The 17,303-nt window shown below is 34.7% G+C and overlaps 2 protein-coding genes across 2 annotated transcripts; both read right to left on the reverse strand.

The window, feature by feature from the left end:
• Positions 1–399: 399 nt before the first annotated feature.
• On the reverse strand, positions 400–4,477 carry LOC110926331 (ubiquitin-conjugating enzyme E2 variant 1A). Its single transcript, XM_022170077.2, has 5 exons — positions 4,321–4,477; positions 1,178–1,317; positions 934–1,059; positions 727–853; positions 400–623 (listed from the first exon to the last, which is right to left on the reverse strand). The coding sequence occupies exons 1-5, from the start codon at positions 4,346–4,348 to the stop codon at positions 565–567; spliced, it is 480 nt and encodes a 159-aa protein (XP_022025769.1). The 5' UTR covers positions 4,349–4,477; the 3' UTR covers positions 400–564.
• A 2,257-nt stretch (positions 4,478–6,734) lies between these two features.
• LOC110924224 (protein VAC14 homolog) lies at positions 6,735–16,073 on the reverse strand. The gene is made up of 19 exons (XM_022168256.2): positions 15,595–16,073; positions 15,407–15,520; positions 15,272–15,337; positions 13,081–13,170; positions 12,885–13,004; positions 12,622–12,793; positions 12,427–12,521; positions 12,235–12,321; positions 12,000–12,107; positions 11,793–11,884; positions 10,846–10,927; positions 10,244–10,309; positions 10,028–10,143; positions 9,836–9,956; positions 9,540–9,701; positions 9,310–9,438; positions 8,672–8,740; positions 8,349–8,570; positions 6,735–7,146 (listed from the first exon to the last, which is right to left on the reverse strand). Exons 1-19 carry the CDS (start codon positions 15,682–15,684, stop codon positions 7,051–7,053), a joined length of 2,097 nt encoding a protein of 698 aa, XP_022023948.1. The 5' UTR covers positions 15,685–16,073; the 3' UTR covers positions 6,735–7,050.
• Between the last annotated feature and the right edge of the window lie 1,230 nt (positions 16,074–17,303).

The raw sequence follows: 17,303 nt of genomic DNA on the forward strand, positions 1-17,303 counted from the left end.
TGAAACTTGGAACTTGGAACCGGATGTTTAAACCAAATCAAGCGTTTTGATTTATTATATGTTTAAACCCAACCGGATTGGTTTGTCATTTTTGCCGCCTCGAGCAACCCAACCGAATTGGTTTGTCATTTTTCGAAACTTAAGTTAACGTTCCACACTAGAATTTTTGTCAAAACTACAGAATATTACATGGCAGGTTACCAAGTTCTGTAATTCATCTGAACTCCTGTTTCATTTATGCTCCCACTATTGGTGTTGCGTTTATCGATAAACAATGACATATAAATCGGTTATATAATTAGAATTCCAAACTAAACTTGAGGAATATTGGTCTGTTATTATCGATCAAGTACTGTAACAAGACCACGGAAGGAAAATCATTAGCATCGGGCATCTGAATTAAACACACCACATCAAAATATAAATTAATTAGTAGGCAATGCATTCTTTAGACATTGATCATGTTCAAGATTACATTTAATGTTCAGTCTGTTTAGCAGCCAGGGTTCGGTTAATTTAGGTAACTATATACGTAATAATCGCACCTAAGATGCTTTACTTACATTACATAATACAACACCTCAACACTAGTCCCTTCGGGTCCACCCTCCCCTCATCATTTCCTGCAAACAGAGGAACAAAAACACATAAATGCCATGCATTTTAAGGTTTTACCGATAACATAACAGTTGACATATATAAAATAAATAGAAATAATAAAAGCACCTTCAGGAGGCTGAGTGAGTTTTCGGTTTTGCGGGGAAGTCATTTCCTTTTTGAGTTGGGTCAATATGGTTTCCATCGTGTACTCTCGTTGCCAATCAGCAAGCATGGGGAAAAGGGACGGTTCAACCTGCCAAATTTACACCCCCATGAGATTATTATCATCTAAATCCTAGATATTCGAAATTTCCTGAAGAAAATAGTACGCACCACACCCGTCTCCTGGTTGACACAGCTCATGTTTATGCGTGACTGAAATTTCACAGTCGGTGGTTTTTCTGGATACTCATGGCCGCAGAATAGTTTCAGCTGATAGATGCGCCCTTCATGAACGGTCTGACATGTAACGTCCATGAGATTGATAAAAATAAATATGTGTTTAACGAGTATTTGAAACTTGACATGTGACGAAAACAATTACTGAGATGGTGGAAAATATTTTGAGGAAACTAACATTAGGAGGACCGATGATGGTTCCTGTCCATGATTGCATGTATACATCATCGGCGTCATCCATTCCATAGCTCACAGTTCCATCACCGATTCCTTTTTCTCCTCTTTCCAGCTCTTCTAGTAATCTAAAGCTTCTGGGAACTATATTGAATAGAATTTATGTTAAATATCCTGACCAGTTGAAGTGATACATAACACTTCACATAAAGTCATTACCTCTAAAGCTTTAACAAATAAGGAAGAAGATGGGTAGTATAAGCACAACTCAAAGCAATCAAGTGCAGGTATAGAATAAATGGATACCATTGAAGGTAGGTAAACTGTCTTATGTGGTGAGCGTTAACTAACCAGTTACCAACTATGAAAGCACTTTCAAAAAGAGAAGTGAATGCCAGGTTGGAGTTATGCAAGAGCCGTGGAGTAGTGTCGGAAAACGACGATCACCTCATGGTATTATGTGAATTGGGAGTCAAATCTGGACGCAGATCTTTGGATGGTGTAAACTCCCCACATCAAAGATATGCTACTCGATTAAACAAGTGTTGGAACCCCCCGACGAACTAAACTTATCACCCCAAACATATGAAGATGTTGCAGGCAATTTTTCCCACCAACTTGAACCTTCAATTATTGTAAGTTTACGATTTTACTTGCATTTCTAGCTTCTTGCTAGTCTCGCATTTTTATTGAAAATCCCCGCCGTACAAAAAAAAATAAAAGCCTACTATTAAGGTTTAAAACAAATGCGGAATCTATCAGTTCTGATGGCAAAAAAGGTAACTACTTTATCCTTCATAAAATCGATGCTACTGTTAAACATCTATCATCAACAATTAAAGGTAACCCTTTGCCTAGAACCAAGGCTTTACCATCCACTTACTAAAGTCACAGTTGTTAAAAGCGAGCGCTTCAAGCGCCTAGGCTCAATTATAAGGTGCAGCACATTAAATGCACTTCTATCTCCTAGGTAATTAACGCGCAACAGAATTTTTTTTATTAGATCCGAAATTCTTTATTAATTGCAACCCATGCGCAATTAATGTTAATTAATTTAGTTCTTTTATTTAATTCGAAATTATTTATTAGTTCATTAATTGCAACCAATGCGCAATTAATGTTAATTAATGAACCTATTCAGTAACTAATAACATTTTCTGTACACAAAAAAAATATTTAATAATTAAGTGTCCAGTAACTAATAATAGCCTTACTTAAATGGTTTTAATAAAAAAAGGCATATGCCTCTTGGAGGTGAAGTTAGAGGTTCAAACCTGGGCAAGGGCCACTAGTTTAGGATTATTGGAGTAGTAGAGCAGAGCAAGCGTTGCCATTAAAAAAAGGGGTATTTTGGTACTTTACTTTGAATATTATATTAAGTTTTGGAAATACATACAAGTTTTGCTTAACTTATTAGAAGAAAATATTATTTTTCAACACATGAGGTAGAGGATCCTGTAAAAAGTGCTCAAAGTGTGAGAAGTGTAAGAAGTGTATTATAACACTATATATAATACTATATAACACCATATAAACACCGTATAACAATATGTAACAACATATAATACTATATAACACTATGTAACACTATATATCATTATATAACAAATATAACACTATACATCTATCATAGACATGTTATCAGACACCCTATAGTGTTATATTTGTTATATAATGATATATAGTGTTACATAGTGTTATATGGTATTATATGGTGTTACATATTGTTATACGGTGTTTATATGGTGTTATATAGTATTATATATAGTGTTATAATACACTTCTTACACTTCTCACACTTTAGGCCCTTTTTACACTATCCTTACCCCAACACATGATATATTTTGTTTTTTTATTTAGGTGCGCTTTTTTTTTCTCAAGTCCCTCGCTTTTTTTGCGCTTTGCGCCTAGACCCTAGGCGAAGCATGTGCGCCTAGCGCCTTTGATAACTATTATTAAAGGTGCTAAAATGTATATGTATACACAAACACTCAAAAACTTGTACATGTTTCCATTTCATAACTAATATCCACTTTGCAAAAAGAAAAGAGTTTGCTCAAAACAAGAGTCACATCTTCCTTACAATAACCAAACATCCACTAACAAACCACTCACAAAAGCATTCTTAAACTTTATGAATCTCAAAGTCACCTGTTGAGTGTTGAGTTTTCCAAATATGGTCCTTACCTTTCCATTGCAGGCAAACCACAATACACTTTACAAAATTGTGCTTTCATACAAAAAAAAAAAGCACCACCTACTATATAGTCTTTGTGCATTAACCCTTTCACAATTTGTCCAAAACATTTATTCCTCAACTAAACCACAATGTTTTTAGCATTTTCACACCAACAATAAACAGTTCACATCAAAATAACCAATAACAATAGTCTTAAATTCCATTCAATCAGCCTATAACCTAGCAAATAACAACATGAACAAAAAAGAAACCATACATATAATCATAACCATAACACTCGAGGATTAGGTTCAAGAGTGAACACTAGTGTATTTGCGAACTGAGCGAACTAATCCTGGCCATACACGTGTGTAAATCAATGGCCAGGATTTGATGATGAAATACACTAGTGTATTTTACGATTTGATGATGAAATCCTAGCCATACACATGTGTAAAAATCAATGGCCAGGATTTGTTCGCAAATACACTAGTGTTCACTATAGAACCCCACACTAACACTCGAATCGTCTTGTCTATATCTATACTACCTTATAATAAAACTCTTTAGGACAAAATTGTCATTTCACTTATTTTAAGTCACCTACTAGGGGCATTTTAGGTCTTTAAAAGACATTATTATTCATGTTATTACTAATTCTTTTAATTAATTCAGAACCTAACAAAAACTGAAACAATTGATAAACAAACCGAAAACAAGTACAAACGCTATAAGTTGTCGACTCCATGGCAACGCACACTAATAAACCCCAATACTTCAATAATAATCATATAATCCCCAAACCTAACACATCTAAACAAATTCTAAAACCTAAAATCTAAAATACAGCAGATTAAACAAGTTTAAAGCACACAAATCCGATAGATCTCAAACAAACTATATATAATCAGATCCAGAAGTAACAAATTACGGAATCGCATGATCATAACGAGTGATTAGAAGTTTACCGATAACCGTTGATCCATCGGATCCCATTTCTTGCTGCGATTGAGTGCACGCGCCTAGGGTTTCAGTGTCCGAACTAAACCTGCAAGTTTATTATTTATTATTTTTAAGGAACGGTCACAGAAGGTCTCTGACAAATGTCTTCTTCGCTACAGTTTCATTGAGTGAGAGGTTTGTGAGTTTCTGATCGTGTAAAAGTACATGTGTTTATGCATGGTGTATAATACTGTCAAGCGTATGTGGTTTGCAAGGAGTTGCAAGTGGAGTGGTAATAGTGGTTATTAAAGTGTAGTCCCTAGGTTTTGGGGTGTTCTTCAAGTTGAACCTTAAAGTTTTTGAGATTGATGGTTTCGGTCCTTAAAGTTTGTTTTCGTAGCGATTGTAGAATATTGAACAGGTATGTTTGAGGCCGTTTTTCGCAGAGTTTTGTGTTGTTAACCAAGATAAGATGTTTTCTAAAAAGCACTGTATTTTTGGAGCGATTGTAGAATATTGAATAGGTATCTTTTAGGCCATTTTTCTCAGAGTTTTGCATTGTTAACCAAGATAAGATGTTTTCTTTAGCACTGTAAGCTTTAATAAGGTGATTATTATCTGTTTATAATGGGTATTGATTATATAATAAAAACTAAAGTCGCATCGGTGGTGTGTGACATCGTTGGGTCATGTGAAAAAACAAAACAAAAAATTATAAACTCTTGAATTGTGAATCATTATTTGGATACGTTATGTTATTAAGATTAAGATTTTTACTCGGTTTCCGTTATCATGGAGCCTCTAATTAAATGTTTTTTACTTTTTGAGGAAGATATCCTTCCTATATAAAATATCTGGTTAGGAGATTAGAAGAACAAATCACTCTTATTTAAGAGTCATCTATCAATGCATAATCATCAGCTGCTCTCCCTTCTTTATACGAGATAGAGATATATGATGAGGATGTTAACCGTCAAGACGAGATGAAATGTGAAAATATGTTGTTTTGGTGACTTATGGTTGAAGCAAGTGAAAGTACCATAGAGCGGCCATATGGTGTGGTCTAGTTTAATAAAGCGGATAAAATTCATTATCAATGTATTAAGTTATTGTAATCATGTTAATTGATACCTCCAAAATTGTTGGAACTGCAAGTTAACTATTTTTAATTATGCACTATTAATAAATATACAAAGTGAAAAGAAATACAAATAATGATAATCTAACTATTAACATGTGATCATCTCATGAATATTTAACAAGAATCAGGAGTTGAAAACTAGAAAACTATTCAATTAAGAAATGATTTTACTATAATAAAATTATTTAATTAACCATTATTGACCTCCACGTGTCTCTAACCTGACCTGACCAAAGAGCGTGCTGGTCACATTACAAGGGGTGTAAACAAGCCCAGAAGCTCGAGAGCTACTCGTTATCGGCTCGGTTAAAAGCTCAAACGAGTTGAGCTTTAACGAGCCCGGGCCCGAGCTCGAGCCTGAAACAAAGCTCATTTAGTTATCGAGCCCGAAATACAAAGCTCATTTAGGCTCGCGAGCCTGAATGAGCCCAAACAAAATTTTATTTTTTTATATATATAATACATGATAACATGGCGAACCGAGCTCGGGCCGAGCTTTGGCTCGTTTAAGCGATATTGAAGCGGGCTCAAGCCGAGCTTTTAGCTCGTTTTAGGAGGTTCTCAAAATAGCTCGAGCTTTGGGTTTTACTCGCGAGTCGAGCTCAAGCTCAAATAAGTAGGCTCGAACCGAGCCGAGCTCGAACTCGAGCTTCATAAAAACATGACGAGCCTAGTCGGGCTCGGGCTCAGCCCGGCTCGTTTACAACCTTATTCATCAAAGCTGATCCCTGTCCAAGCCAGCAATCATTTTCCGGCACTCTGCAATCGTGCAGTTCTCCAACCGCCCCAAAACCTTATGCAACTCCTCTGCCATATCAATCCGTTTTATCATCAATATCAAAAACAGAAAACGTGTCTTTCAGATTCTACAGCAGACCCGACGAATCAATATTCTTGGTTTTCAGCTCAATGAACTGTGAATTTATATATCAGCCTCTCCATTGACGTAGACCTTGAAAACTTGCTCAAACTCCTCCTGGATCTGCAAGCGAGAGTTGCAAGAGCTCGTATGCGTTACCACAGGTGACTTGTTTGTCTAATCATTCATCAGGATGGTGCCGTTGTGGCTCTTGTCCGCTCATCTTTTCCAGTGAAGCAGCATACGTTTTAGACCCATGAATGCCACATCGGCATGGCTGATTTAATTTCAACTAATGTGAAAGATCAAAAGAACTCAAAGCAATGGAGGTGAAACTTGTAACACCACACTTTTTAAACCCATGAATGCCACGTCGACACATCAACATGTTTGTACACACTTGACGACAGAGCATGTAAACAAGTAAACCAAGAATACTGTTCAAGTTTTCAAATGTGTTTTTGGTGATATTATGCAAAAACCATTGGAAACATAACGGCTAGATTGTTTATTACAGTAATTGCAATGCCTTTAAGCCCTGTGGTTTTCAATAAAAATAACACAACCACAGAGACCAAACATCTGGAGAAACAAATACCTCCAACGTCCCACCATGGAAATGGGGAAAGATTTAAAAGAAAAAAAAAACCCAATACCTACCACCCATATTCATAGGTTGAAGAGAAAGAGTAACATCTACGATATACAATTTACACTTTATACCACTCCAACAAATACACATTTCATGCTTATTCTTCATAGATGTAGTTGTCCTGGACCCTTTCGAGATGATCTTGAAGGAGGCCTGTTAATCTCTGGCACACCCCTCGCTTCTTCGGCCTTTTGGGCCTCCTGCACATACATCACATAAGAAGCAACGTAAACACGCGAGATTGACTCGTTAAAAGCTCGAATCCGTTAAACAAGCAGAAGATTATACTGAAGCTAATTTAATAAACGGGAATATTATTTATATAATTTTTATCTAATATATATACAATAATTGTTATGGGATGGGCTCAATGGGGAACACTAAAAAAGTGGGAAGCCAAGGGACTCATTCCAGCGGCGTTGGAACCGGCTAGTCGAACCCTAACTAGAAACTCTAAACCCTAAAGCTAAACCCTAAAATCTAAAGTATAAACCCTAAAGGCTAAACCCTAAATCTAAAGATAACCCCTAAAACTAAACCGTATAGCACAACCCTAAATACTAAAAGCTAAACCCCAACCCTAAAAGCTAAACCCAATATATAGATATATATAGGGGGATTAGGATCAATTACAAAGGATCCTAATTGTAAGAAGGGTACAAAGACTCCTAAAAAAACCCACTACACCAAAAAAATAAAAAAATAAACTTAAACATCCACCACCACCCAAAAACCTAAACCCCCACACCCCCCCCCCCAAAAAAAAAAAAATTGCCGAGGGGGTGGGGGTTTAGGTTTTTGGGTGGGGGTGGGTGTTTAGTTTTTTTTTTAGATTTTTGGGTGGGGGTGGGTGTTTAGGTTTTGGGTGGTGATGTAGTGGGTTTAATTTTAGGTTATTGGACACTTGTCACTCTATAAATCCTTCTTACACTTCTTACAATTAGGAGCCTTTGTAGAATAACTTGACTCTAATATAGGGTGGGGTTCTAGAGTGAACACTAGTGTATTTGCGAACTGAGTGAACAAATCCTAGCCATTGATTTACACACGTGTATGGCTAGGATTTCATCATCAAATCGTAAAATACACTACTGTATTTCACCATCAAATCCTGGCCATTGATTTACACATGTGTATGGCCAGGATTAGTTCGCTCAGTTTGCAAATACACTAGTGTTCACTCTTGAACCTAATCCTATGTGTGTGTGTGTGTGTGCAATCATAAAATCACATATAAAAATGATAAAAAAGTATTTTTTTTTAAACATGTATGCAATCATAAAAATAGGAACGAGTCCAATCAGAGTTCGTTTGAGTCGGTTCCCCACCTTTTTAGTGTTCCCCAATGAACCTCCCACTAATTATAGCAAGGCTATCATATAAAATGGTGAAGAAAGAAAACCTTTGCGGAAATGGGAATGTTGCCAGACAGTGCTTGTGATTTTGAATGTAAGTGATGCTGCTGTTGCGTGTGTTGAAACCGTTTTAGCCAATATTCAAAATCTATTCCATTCTCCTCATTCATGCTACCATCTTCTGAGATATGATTCGGTTGCTCCTTGTTGAAGGAATAAGAAGGTACTGTCTTTAAACGAGTCCTTAAAATCTTAAACGCAGCACTTTGCTAAACATCATGAGCACCACGAGTAGAGGTCAGATGATGTGAACTTAATCACTAATAGATCCAGTTTTGAGTTGAATTCATTGATTAAAATTTAAACTAACCTGAGGAAGTAGCATAAGAAGACCATAAAGAGCTTTTAACAACAGTATGTATCTTCCAGGTTCAAGAAGCTACATGTAAAAAAAAAAAAAAAAAAAAAAAAAAAAAAAAAAAAACCTAAATTAGTCTAAAGAACACCCAAATAAAGCTCATGAATGTTTCTAATTAAATAAACAGAGTAAATCGCATTTTACGCCCTTTACCTTTGAGCCAAATTGCAGGCGTTGTCCTTTAACAAACGAAATTACACTGGATGTCCTTTATGTTAGCGTTTCTCATTAGACAGTGTCCTTTTTCCCTAACTCAGTTAATTTTTTCTGTTAACTCTTATCACATGCCACTCACATGAGGGCATAATGGTCATTTTCACTTGATAACTAAAACAAATTTAAATAAAAATAATATATATTAACAACAAAATAAGTTAAAATGACGAGTATGCCTTCATGTGAGTGACACGTGTTAAGAGTTAACAGAAAAAATTAACTGCATTAGGGTAAAAGGACACCGCCTGATGAGAAACAGTAACATAAAGGACATCTAGTGTAATGTCGTTAGTTAAAGGACAGTTCCTGCAATTTGGCTCAAACTTAAAGAACGTAAAATGCAATTTACTCTAAATAAACAGCAAACAAATCACCTGTAACCTAAGATAAGCAAAAGTCGGAGTCTCCAAGAGGTGAATCAGTTTGTCCAGCTGGACTAAAAATCTGACATTGATATCTTCCTCGGTTAGAGATTGAATGACTGCACTTGCATGTTGGTAAGCCTGTAAAAAACCAAAAAAAAAAAGTGAGAAGAGAATTCTATTTAACATGAATAATATTCATACAGATTATCATACAACAAAAAAATAATTAAAGGGCTTGCCTGTGCTAATAAGCAGAGACTTATTATAGCCATTGATGAATGGCTCCATGAAGGATATAGTGAAAGAAAGAAGTCTTTCCCAGCAGCATTAACAAGAGACAGTTTTAAAAGATTCCGTAGGTCAGATAGCTCAGAAGACGTAAGCAGAATCAAATTTAATGCCTGAAATACAGAACACGGCATGGATAAGTTTAAGAAAATAGAAGCTGCAGATGATTAATTGTTCGTTGTCAAGTTGATATGATACATGTGTGTGTATGTATGTATATACAAGAATATAACAGAGATGATAAAACCTGAACCATAGTGGATGCAAAATCCAGGTCTGCTTCCCCCTCAAGAATCTTAGAGAGCTCCCGATAAACTCTTTCAGAATTTAAAAGCACACAAAGGCGACGAATAATTAAAGCACCACGCCTGAAGAAATAAAAAGAAAAATCAGAAAAAGTAGATACATGTATTTAAATAAACAAAAGAATATAGATCACCTTTCCAGGAGAGTGTGATCCGTCTGGAACTTATGAACTAAGAAAACGAGAAGCTGTCCGAAGTTATACTGGTCTTTTGCTATGGCGGCATGCACCTCAAGCACCAGGAGCACTACCTATAAAAGCGCACCATAAAACATTAAAAAAAGCGTGTGTGTATATATATGTGATGCACATGTAACAATAAACTGATAAAGAAGCCAGAAAAAAGAATACCTGATCAGAGGGATCTGATAGTGACTTCAGAAGTGTGTCAAAAATATCATTCAGAAAAGTGAGGACCTGTTTAACATATGGGATTACATATGAACTTGTTTCCTTATTTATTAAGATCTCTAAAGTCGATGTGTGTTAAGAGTTAAGACCAAAGTGGGCACACGTTAACCTAATGTAAAACGGTCCATTTATCGAGTCCAGAACACCAAGAGCCTAAAATATAAGAGGGTATATAAGATTTACCTTTTGTTGTTGGAAATCAGACCCCAAAACAACACTTGAACGAACGGTTTTGTGATCAAACCAAGATCACGACTCTACCTTTTTTATTGAATAAACTTGCAAACTCGATACATCAAATAAATAACCCTAGCCATCTATTTATACGAAAATAATAACTTACTCACCAACACACCTGATTAGACTCAAATTAGGAAACCAAATAAACCTTGATAAACATACCAAAATAAACTACTCCTATCTTTTGACTCTGTTATGGTTTTGACTCTTATGATGGACAAACTAAATGAATATAAAATCATAAAATCTAAACCAAAATAGCAACACGCATGACGCATCCATATAATGATATTTAATGTTACCTCTGAACGATGTCTATTTAAAAGGGTTGAAATCCAGTGCAATGATTCGATTCGAGTAGCCTCGTGCTCACTTGATAACTGCCTGATAGATTGAAATAATAAAACAATAGTCAAGACAATACATCCATCACAAACAAGTCTAGTAAGACTAGTATGTCTTTTAAATACATAACACCATACTGCAAGCTAACCACATCACTAGTACAGTAACACTTTACTATGATATTTGTTATTACGTTAACTAGTTTTTTACCCCCGCGCTTCACGGTGGGAATGTGATCGTTTTTCTCCACGCAAGCGGCTGGAGTTTGGTCATTATCGGTTTGGCTTGTCGAAAAACGTAAAGGCGAACACCAATACCTTTTCCATTATGGCAAAAGACCGGTAACGATGTTCGCTCATAAGCAGCCCAACGGTAACGTCGCCCGCTATAGCCCTCAATGCCAAAAAAATACTTGATTTTGAATACAACTCAATTTAAAAAAAAATCTACATTGAAACGTTCACCCAAAAAAACTAAAAACAACCGTGCATTCTTTTTTTTAGTTAACAAAGGAATAGTAACAGAAAACTAACTACCCTTAATTGAAGATCCAATCCTATAATCCTGCAAAATTTTTATCAATATTATTTTATATAAGCATTTTTTAATTTTGTACTCACCATTGTTTCAAAGAAAATATGAAACAAATGGTATTATGTGGCAAATGGCAAAACTGAAAATCAAAGGAAGTTGAAATGTAATAAATTGGTTACAGTTTGTAGTTAACGAAACGATTTATGCATCACCGAAAGAACAAAATAAGACGTGGGCCACTATGTAAGTTACATGTGGCCCAATAGTAGCCCAGTACTGTAGCCAAGAGGATACCTAAATTGTTATATATAATATATATAGTAATATGTTCTCAATAACAAATTATTGTAACTTTAGTGCTAAAGCCGACCTCCTTGCAATGGAGAGAATTGCTCCAACATCAAATCCTTCAGCAGGATCTGCCTGATTTGCACGAAGCTCTTCGTTTGTTTCACGCGCTACCTGATAGTCGTAACTCAGTATATTAAACAAATATATACCAAATATATAGAAACCAATAAAACGTTAGGTTTCATAACAAATACTTACTAGACTGAAACAAAATATACAAACTTACAACTCGTATTTTCTCTTCTCTGTCAGCTATGCAGGGTAAGATAGCTCCCAATATATCAGCATAATAAGGTACAAGCTGGTCTCCACCAAGTTTTACAAACTCATTTATCTGCACGAGTCGTTTTCTAATCAAGCCTCAACAAACATACAAAACAAATAACTCCAAAAATCCCATAATAAATTTCAACTATAAGGTCAAAAACGAATATAAATTGAGATGATATCTTTATACTAACCCATGTTATTGCTGTCCAACGAGTAAATTCATCAGGAGCAGCTGCTCTCTGTACAAGTATTTCAGCCATGCGACCATAGTCTACAGACTTCAAGAATAGGATTGCCAGAGTCAGAACTATATATATAATTTACAAAAGATGAAAACTGCAAGTGTAAAATATATATGAGAGATAAACATCAATATGGTTTACCGGAGAGTTCTTTATCTCTTGAAGGAACTCTGAAAGTGCTGAATCAGCTTGCTGCCTGATTTCAAGGCTGGAATCACTTAACATGTTAAACAAACCTGAGATAACATCATGCCAGTGAAATTCATAAAGGTCCGTGACAAAGAACAAGTGAAGTGAGAATTAGCACCACATTAACTTTAAACTAAATCCGTTTACCATCAAGAAAATCTGGAAGAAAGCCCAGCATATCTATGTCTGGAACACTGTCCAATACCGTAATCCATCCCACCAAAAACTGGCGGACGTAAGGGTTCAAAACATTCATCCGCTCTCTCAACAACGGTATAAATTCCTCGATGCTGAACTGATCACTCTCCGTAACAATGTCCTGTATCCCAAAAAGTAAAACAGTTCAGTAGTTACTGTTAGAGCCACATAAGACATGATCAGCAGTTATAACGTATGAAGAGAACACTTGCCTTCACAAGTCTGTCTAAAAGATGGGCAGCACTTTGTACATTGGGATCTGAGTCGGCTGAAAGCTTACACAACGCATCAAATATCTTGTTAAAGTGAAAAATGAACTCGCCTCTAACAACCTGCAAAAGGCATGAGATTAGCTGAAATGTCTTATATCTGGAAAGCTTGAGTGATGAAGTTTAAATTCATTCTCACCTTAGCAATATTGTATAAAGCTTCACAGGCATAGTAACGAACTCTGCTATCTTGATCAGAAAAAGAGTTTATCACTGGTGGTAGAATTTGCTGGTAGGTTTTTTTTTTTTAAATAACAGAGAAAAAGGAGAATAAAAATTATTAAACTAGCCAGTAAAATTATGCAAAGTTCACATCAACTAGTTACTTTTATGTAAGCAAACGGATATAAAATGAGAATGAATTATAGCATCAAGTTACGTGAAATATGTTTTTCATAAGATGACAGTATATTCTTTTGGTGTTACTTGAAATATATATAAAATAAAGATACAGTAAAATAAGCCACCCATCATGAAGAAAAATAATCCCCTCAACATATTCGTCCTTTTCCATAAAATAATGATCTGAAATAGCATGACCTCTTAAATTAAAGAAAGCCTGATTACTAAAAAGGTAGTCTATAAATTAGTATTATACATACATAGTAACGCAAATAGTACATAAACTTGTGATCAAGAAAAAAAATAACTACAATGTACCAACCACAGCCGTTTATGCTTCACACAAGTTAATGAATCTGTAATAAGATTAGAACCTACATAGAACTTAATATCTAGGACAAGCATATCACCACTATGTTAGTATGTTATGCTTTCTTCAAGATATTGACCAATATTCTATCATGCACAAAAAAGGCAAAGAGATCAACAAATCCTACCCTAAAATTATATATCAATATGGGGTAATATGAAACTAAAAGAAAATTTCAAGAGAATTCGAGACAACTGAAAAATCTTGCACGTTCACATCTAAAAGAGGTGTTGGAACAGTTCAGAATTCAGCAACACACTTTCAAGTAGACTAACGTCTACTGAACTGATAAAAATCACATTTTTATAATGAACGTCCCAATAAAAAATGCACATATCCATGAGTAAAAAATAAAAAAGTTTTAGCATTTTAGGAACCAATTAGTAAAGTAGGTCATTTCCCATCATATTGCTAAAGTTTTTTTATTAGAGTAAGCAAGTCCTACACGAGTGAAGAGACAATAGACATTCAAGAACAACAAGGACATAAACCTCAAGAAAATGCACGAGAAGCTCGCTTAATCAGATACCATTTCAATTAAGTAAAACATTCTGCTTATAAATTTGGTATATAAGATCGATCACATCCAAATAAAGTTTACATGTTTCATAATCATACACAAATGATCTTCAACGTAGATTTTGGAATGCAAAGTTACTTGACCCTGGAACCATAAGTGATTCACCTCTGTAATTACAAGAACGACTACGCAACTAATTCCAAATAAACGACTTCTTGTTATTTTGGTAATACCTAGACCCTAGTAAATTAATAAATTAGCAAATAGACACAGATATACAAACAAACAAAAAGTAAGTTGACTGATTATCAATCTAAGTTATCTTATTTTAGATTGTACCAAGTTTTAGAACTACAAAGCTATACTTCCATATAATTCCGTATTAATTTGTAAATATCCAGTAGCTATTGTTTAGTTGTAAATCCTCCTAGAATGCTGTTAGTTTCCTAATTCCTAGATTAGCTGCTAGTTAGTTGCTTTCCTTTTATATATTCCCTTGTATCTGTACGGTTCTGATCAATGAGAACAGGCAAGCATTCCATAATATTTCACATTCTTTGGAGGGAATAACTAGAGAGACGTTATTCAGTAGCCCACATGCATTTTCTTGCAACATGTTTCTCATTGTCATAATCCGGCAAGTTCACTTTTGTGATACATTGATCTTGCTAAGCCAAAAAGATCCTAGATTCTAGTTAAAGTGTAAGTAGTTAATGCTTAGGAGGGCATTCTAAAACTGAGTACTTATAACCACCTCTATAATGTGCCTATATTATTCTTATTCATCAGAAAACACACACCTCACAACACAGACCATAAACGATCCTAAAGATATGAGCATGCTGCATGACTGTTTGGGTGAAACACAAATCAATCATGACTGCCAAATAACATCTCTACCATCTAACATTAGGTCGCCAATGTGATTAATGTGATGACGCGGTGCAAAATACGTAAAGATAAGCAGTAACTAATATAGCATAAGTTTTATACTGACCGCACAAATCCATCTAGCATATCCTTGAAGTTCAAACCCTATGTTTGTGTCTGTATAACTGCGAACATACCAAAAAACAATGCAAAAAAATTAATCCAAACCTCGAGATGTTGAGCAGCTTCAGAACTCAATCCAACAGTAGCCGCAGCCAAGCCAATCAACCCTCCCTACAAACAAAAAACATCCAATCAATCACAAACAATGCAACTCAAACCTCACAACAATTATAGCTATACCTTGCGGTGATTCGCCTGAGGCGAGTACGTATACTCATGAGTCAACAAATTAATCACAGCAGTAATCTTATCATGATCTCCGGCGGCGGTCAAATTCTTCACAATTCCTTCAACCTAACCAAACACCACCACAATCAAAAACCCTAACAAACACACCACATTGCAAATTCAATCAAAACAACCCTAACCTCAAGCGCAGCATTCTTCCTCTTCTCATACAACTTATCCGATAAATTCCGCAACACCGCTGCCGGAATGGCAGATAAAGCATCGGCCATATCACACAACAACAATAACAATAATAACAATACACAACAAACAAACAAACAATTAATCAAATACGTATGCAAAACGAACGATAATCAGAGTCGTTTTCTGATCTTCTCTTGCTGGAATCGGAACATCTCCGTCATGAATTAGAAGTAACGATAACAAATTAAACAGTGGATTTTTGAGATTTGAAAACGGAATTGGATGAGTGAGTGTGTGGCGGATCTGAATGGAGGTTTGATTGGGTGAATTGGATTGGATTGGATTGAAGGGAGAGGGTGGTGGTAGATGCCGGAGATCTGTCGGAAGGGTGTTTGGTTGGGGGTTTGTTTGTTTGTAATGAATAAGTTTGGGGAGTAAGGAACGCGTGATAAGTTTGGGAGTTGATCACAGAACTTTGCCAGCTTTCGAGCGAGCGAGCGAGCTAGCCCCAGCCAACCAGGGTAGTTGTGTAAATTTCTTTAACTTATATTATTTTGTTGATTTGTAATAGCAAAATTTGACTACCAACTCTATGTTATAATTATTACTAGGTTAGATCCCGGTGTATTACACGGATTTAATAAATGTAATTTTATATAATAAATAAAAAATAATATATTTTTAAAAACCTCTTTTATTACACGTGTTGAGTAAATATAATTTTATATATTAAATAATAAAAAATATATTTTATATATTAAATAATAAAAAATGTATTGTGCGATTTAAATAAATGTAATTTTATATACCAAATAATAAAAGAGTTATATTTAAAAAAAACTTGTGTATTCACGGGTGGAAGAAATGTAATTTTATATACTAAATAATAAAAGAGTTATATTTTAAAGAAACCCTATGTATTGTACGGATTGAATAAATCTAATTTTCTATAGCAAATAATAATAAAAAAAAGTTATATCTTTAAAAACCATGTGTAATAAACGGGTTTATTTATTGTTAAAAAATCTTTCTAAATCAAAATGGATTTTTTAATTATTTTTATCCAGTAGTTTTTTTTAAATATAATTTTCTTATTATTTGGTATATAAAATTATATTTATTCAAGCCGTGTAATACACGAGGGTTTTTAAAGATATAACTTTTTTTATTATTTGGTAAACAATATTACATTTGTTTAACCCATGTAATACACATGGTTTTAAAGATATAACTTTTTTTTATTATTTGGTATATAAGGTTACATTTATTCAACCCGTACAATATGGTTCCTAGGGTAGGGTTCCAGCGTGAACCTAATCCCATGCGTGAACTGCGTGAACTAATCTGGACCATTGATTTCCTTTTTAGTTGTTAAGGGCATGATTGTAATGATATAAAAATTAGATTTAAATCATTATTTTAATAATTGAATTAAGTTACATCTTTCCTATTTTAAATTCATTATCCACATTATCTTTTATTTCATTTTTATTTTTTAGATTTCACCACCAGAATTCGGATTATGATTTTTAAGATTCACGTAACCTTCATATTTTCAACGGTATACACATGTGTACTTGGATATGAATTGAACAGTACACATGTGTACTCAGCATGGTAAATATGTGTAATTAGCTACATAATACATACATATAAACAAACAAAAACCTGTAAAACTATTTTATATTAAGCAAATAACAAGTTA

The sequence above is a fragment of the Helianthus annuus genome, chromosome 12 (genome assembly GCF_002127325.2).
Source record: "Helianthus annuus cultivar XRQ/B chromosome 12, HanXRQr2.0-SUNRISE, whole genome shotgun sequence".
Classification (NCBI taxonomy): Eukaryota; Viridiplantae; Streptophyta; class Magnoliopsida; order Asterales; family Asteraceae; genus Helianthus; species Helianthus annuus.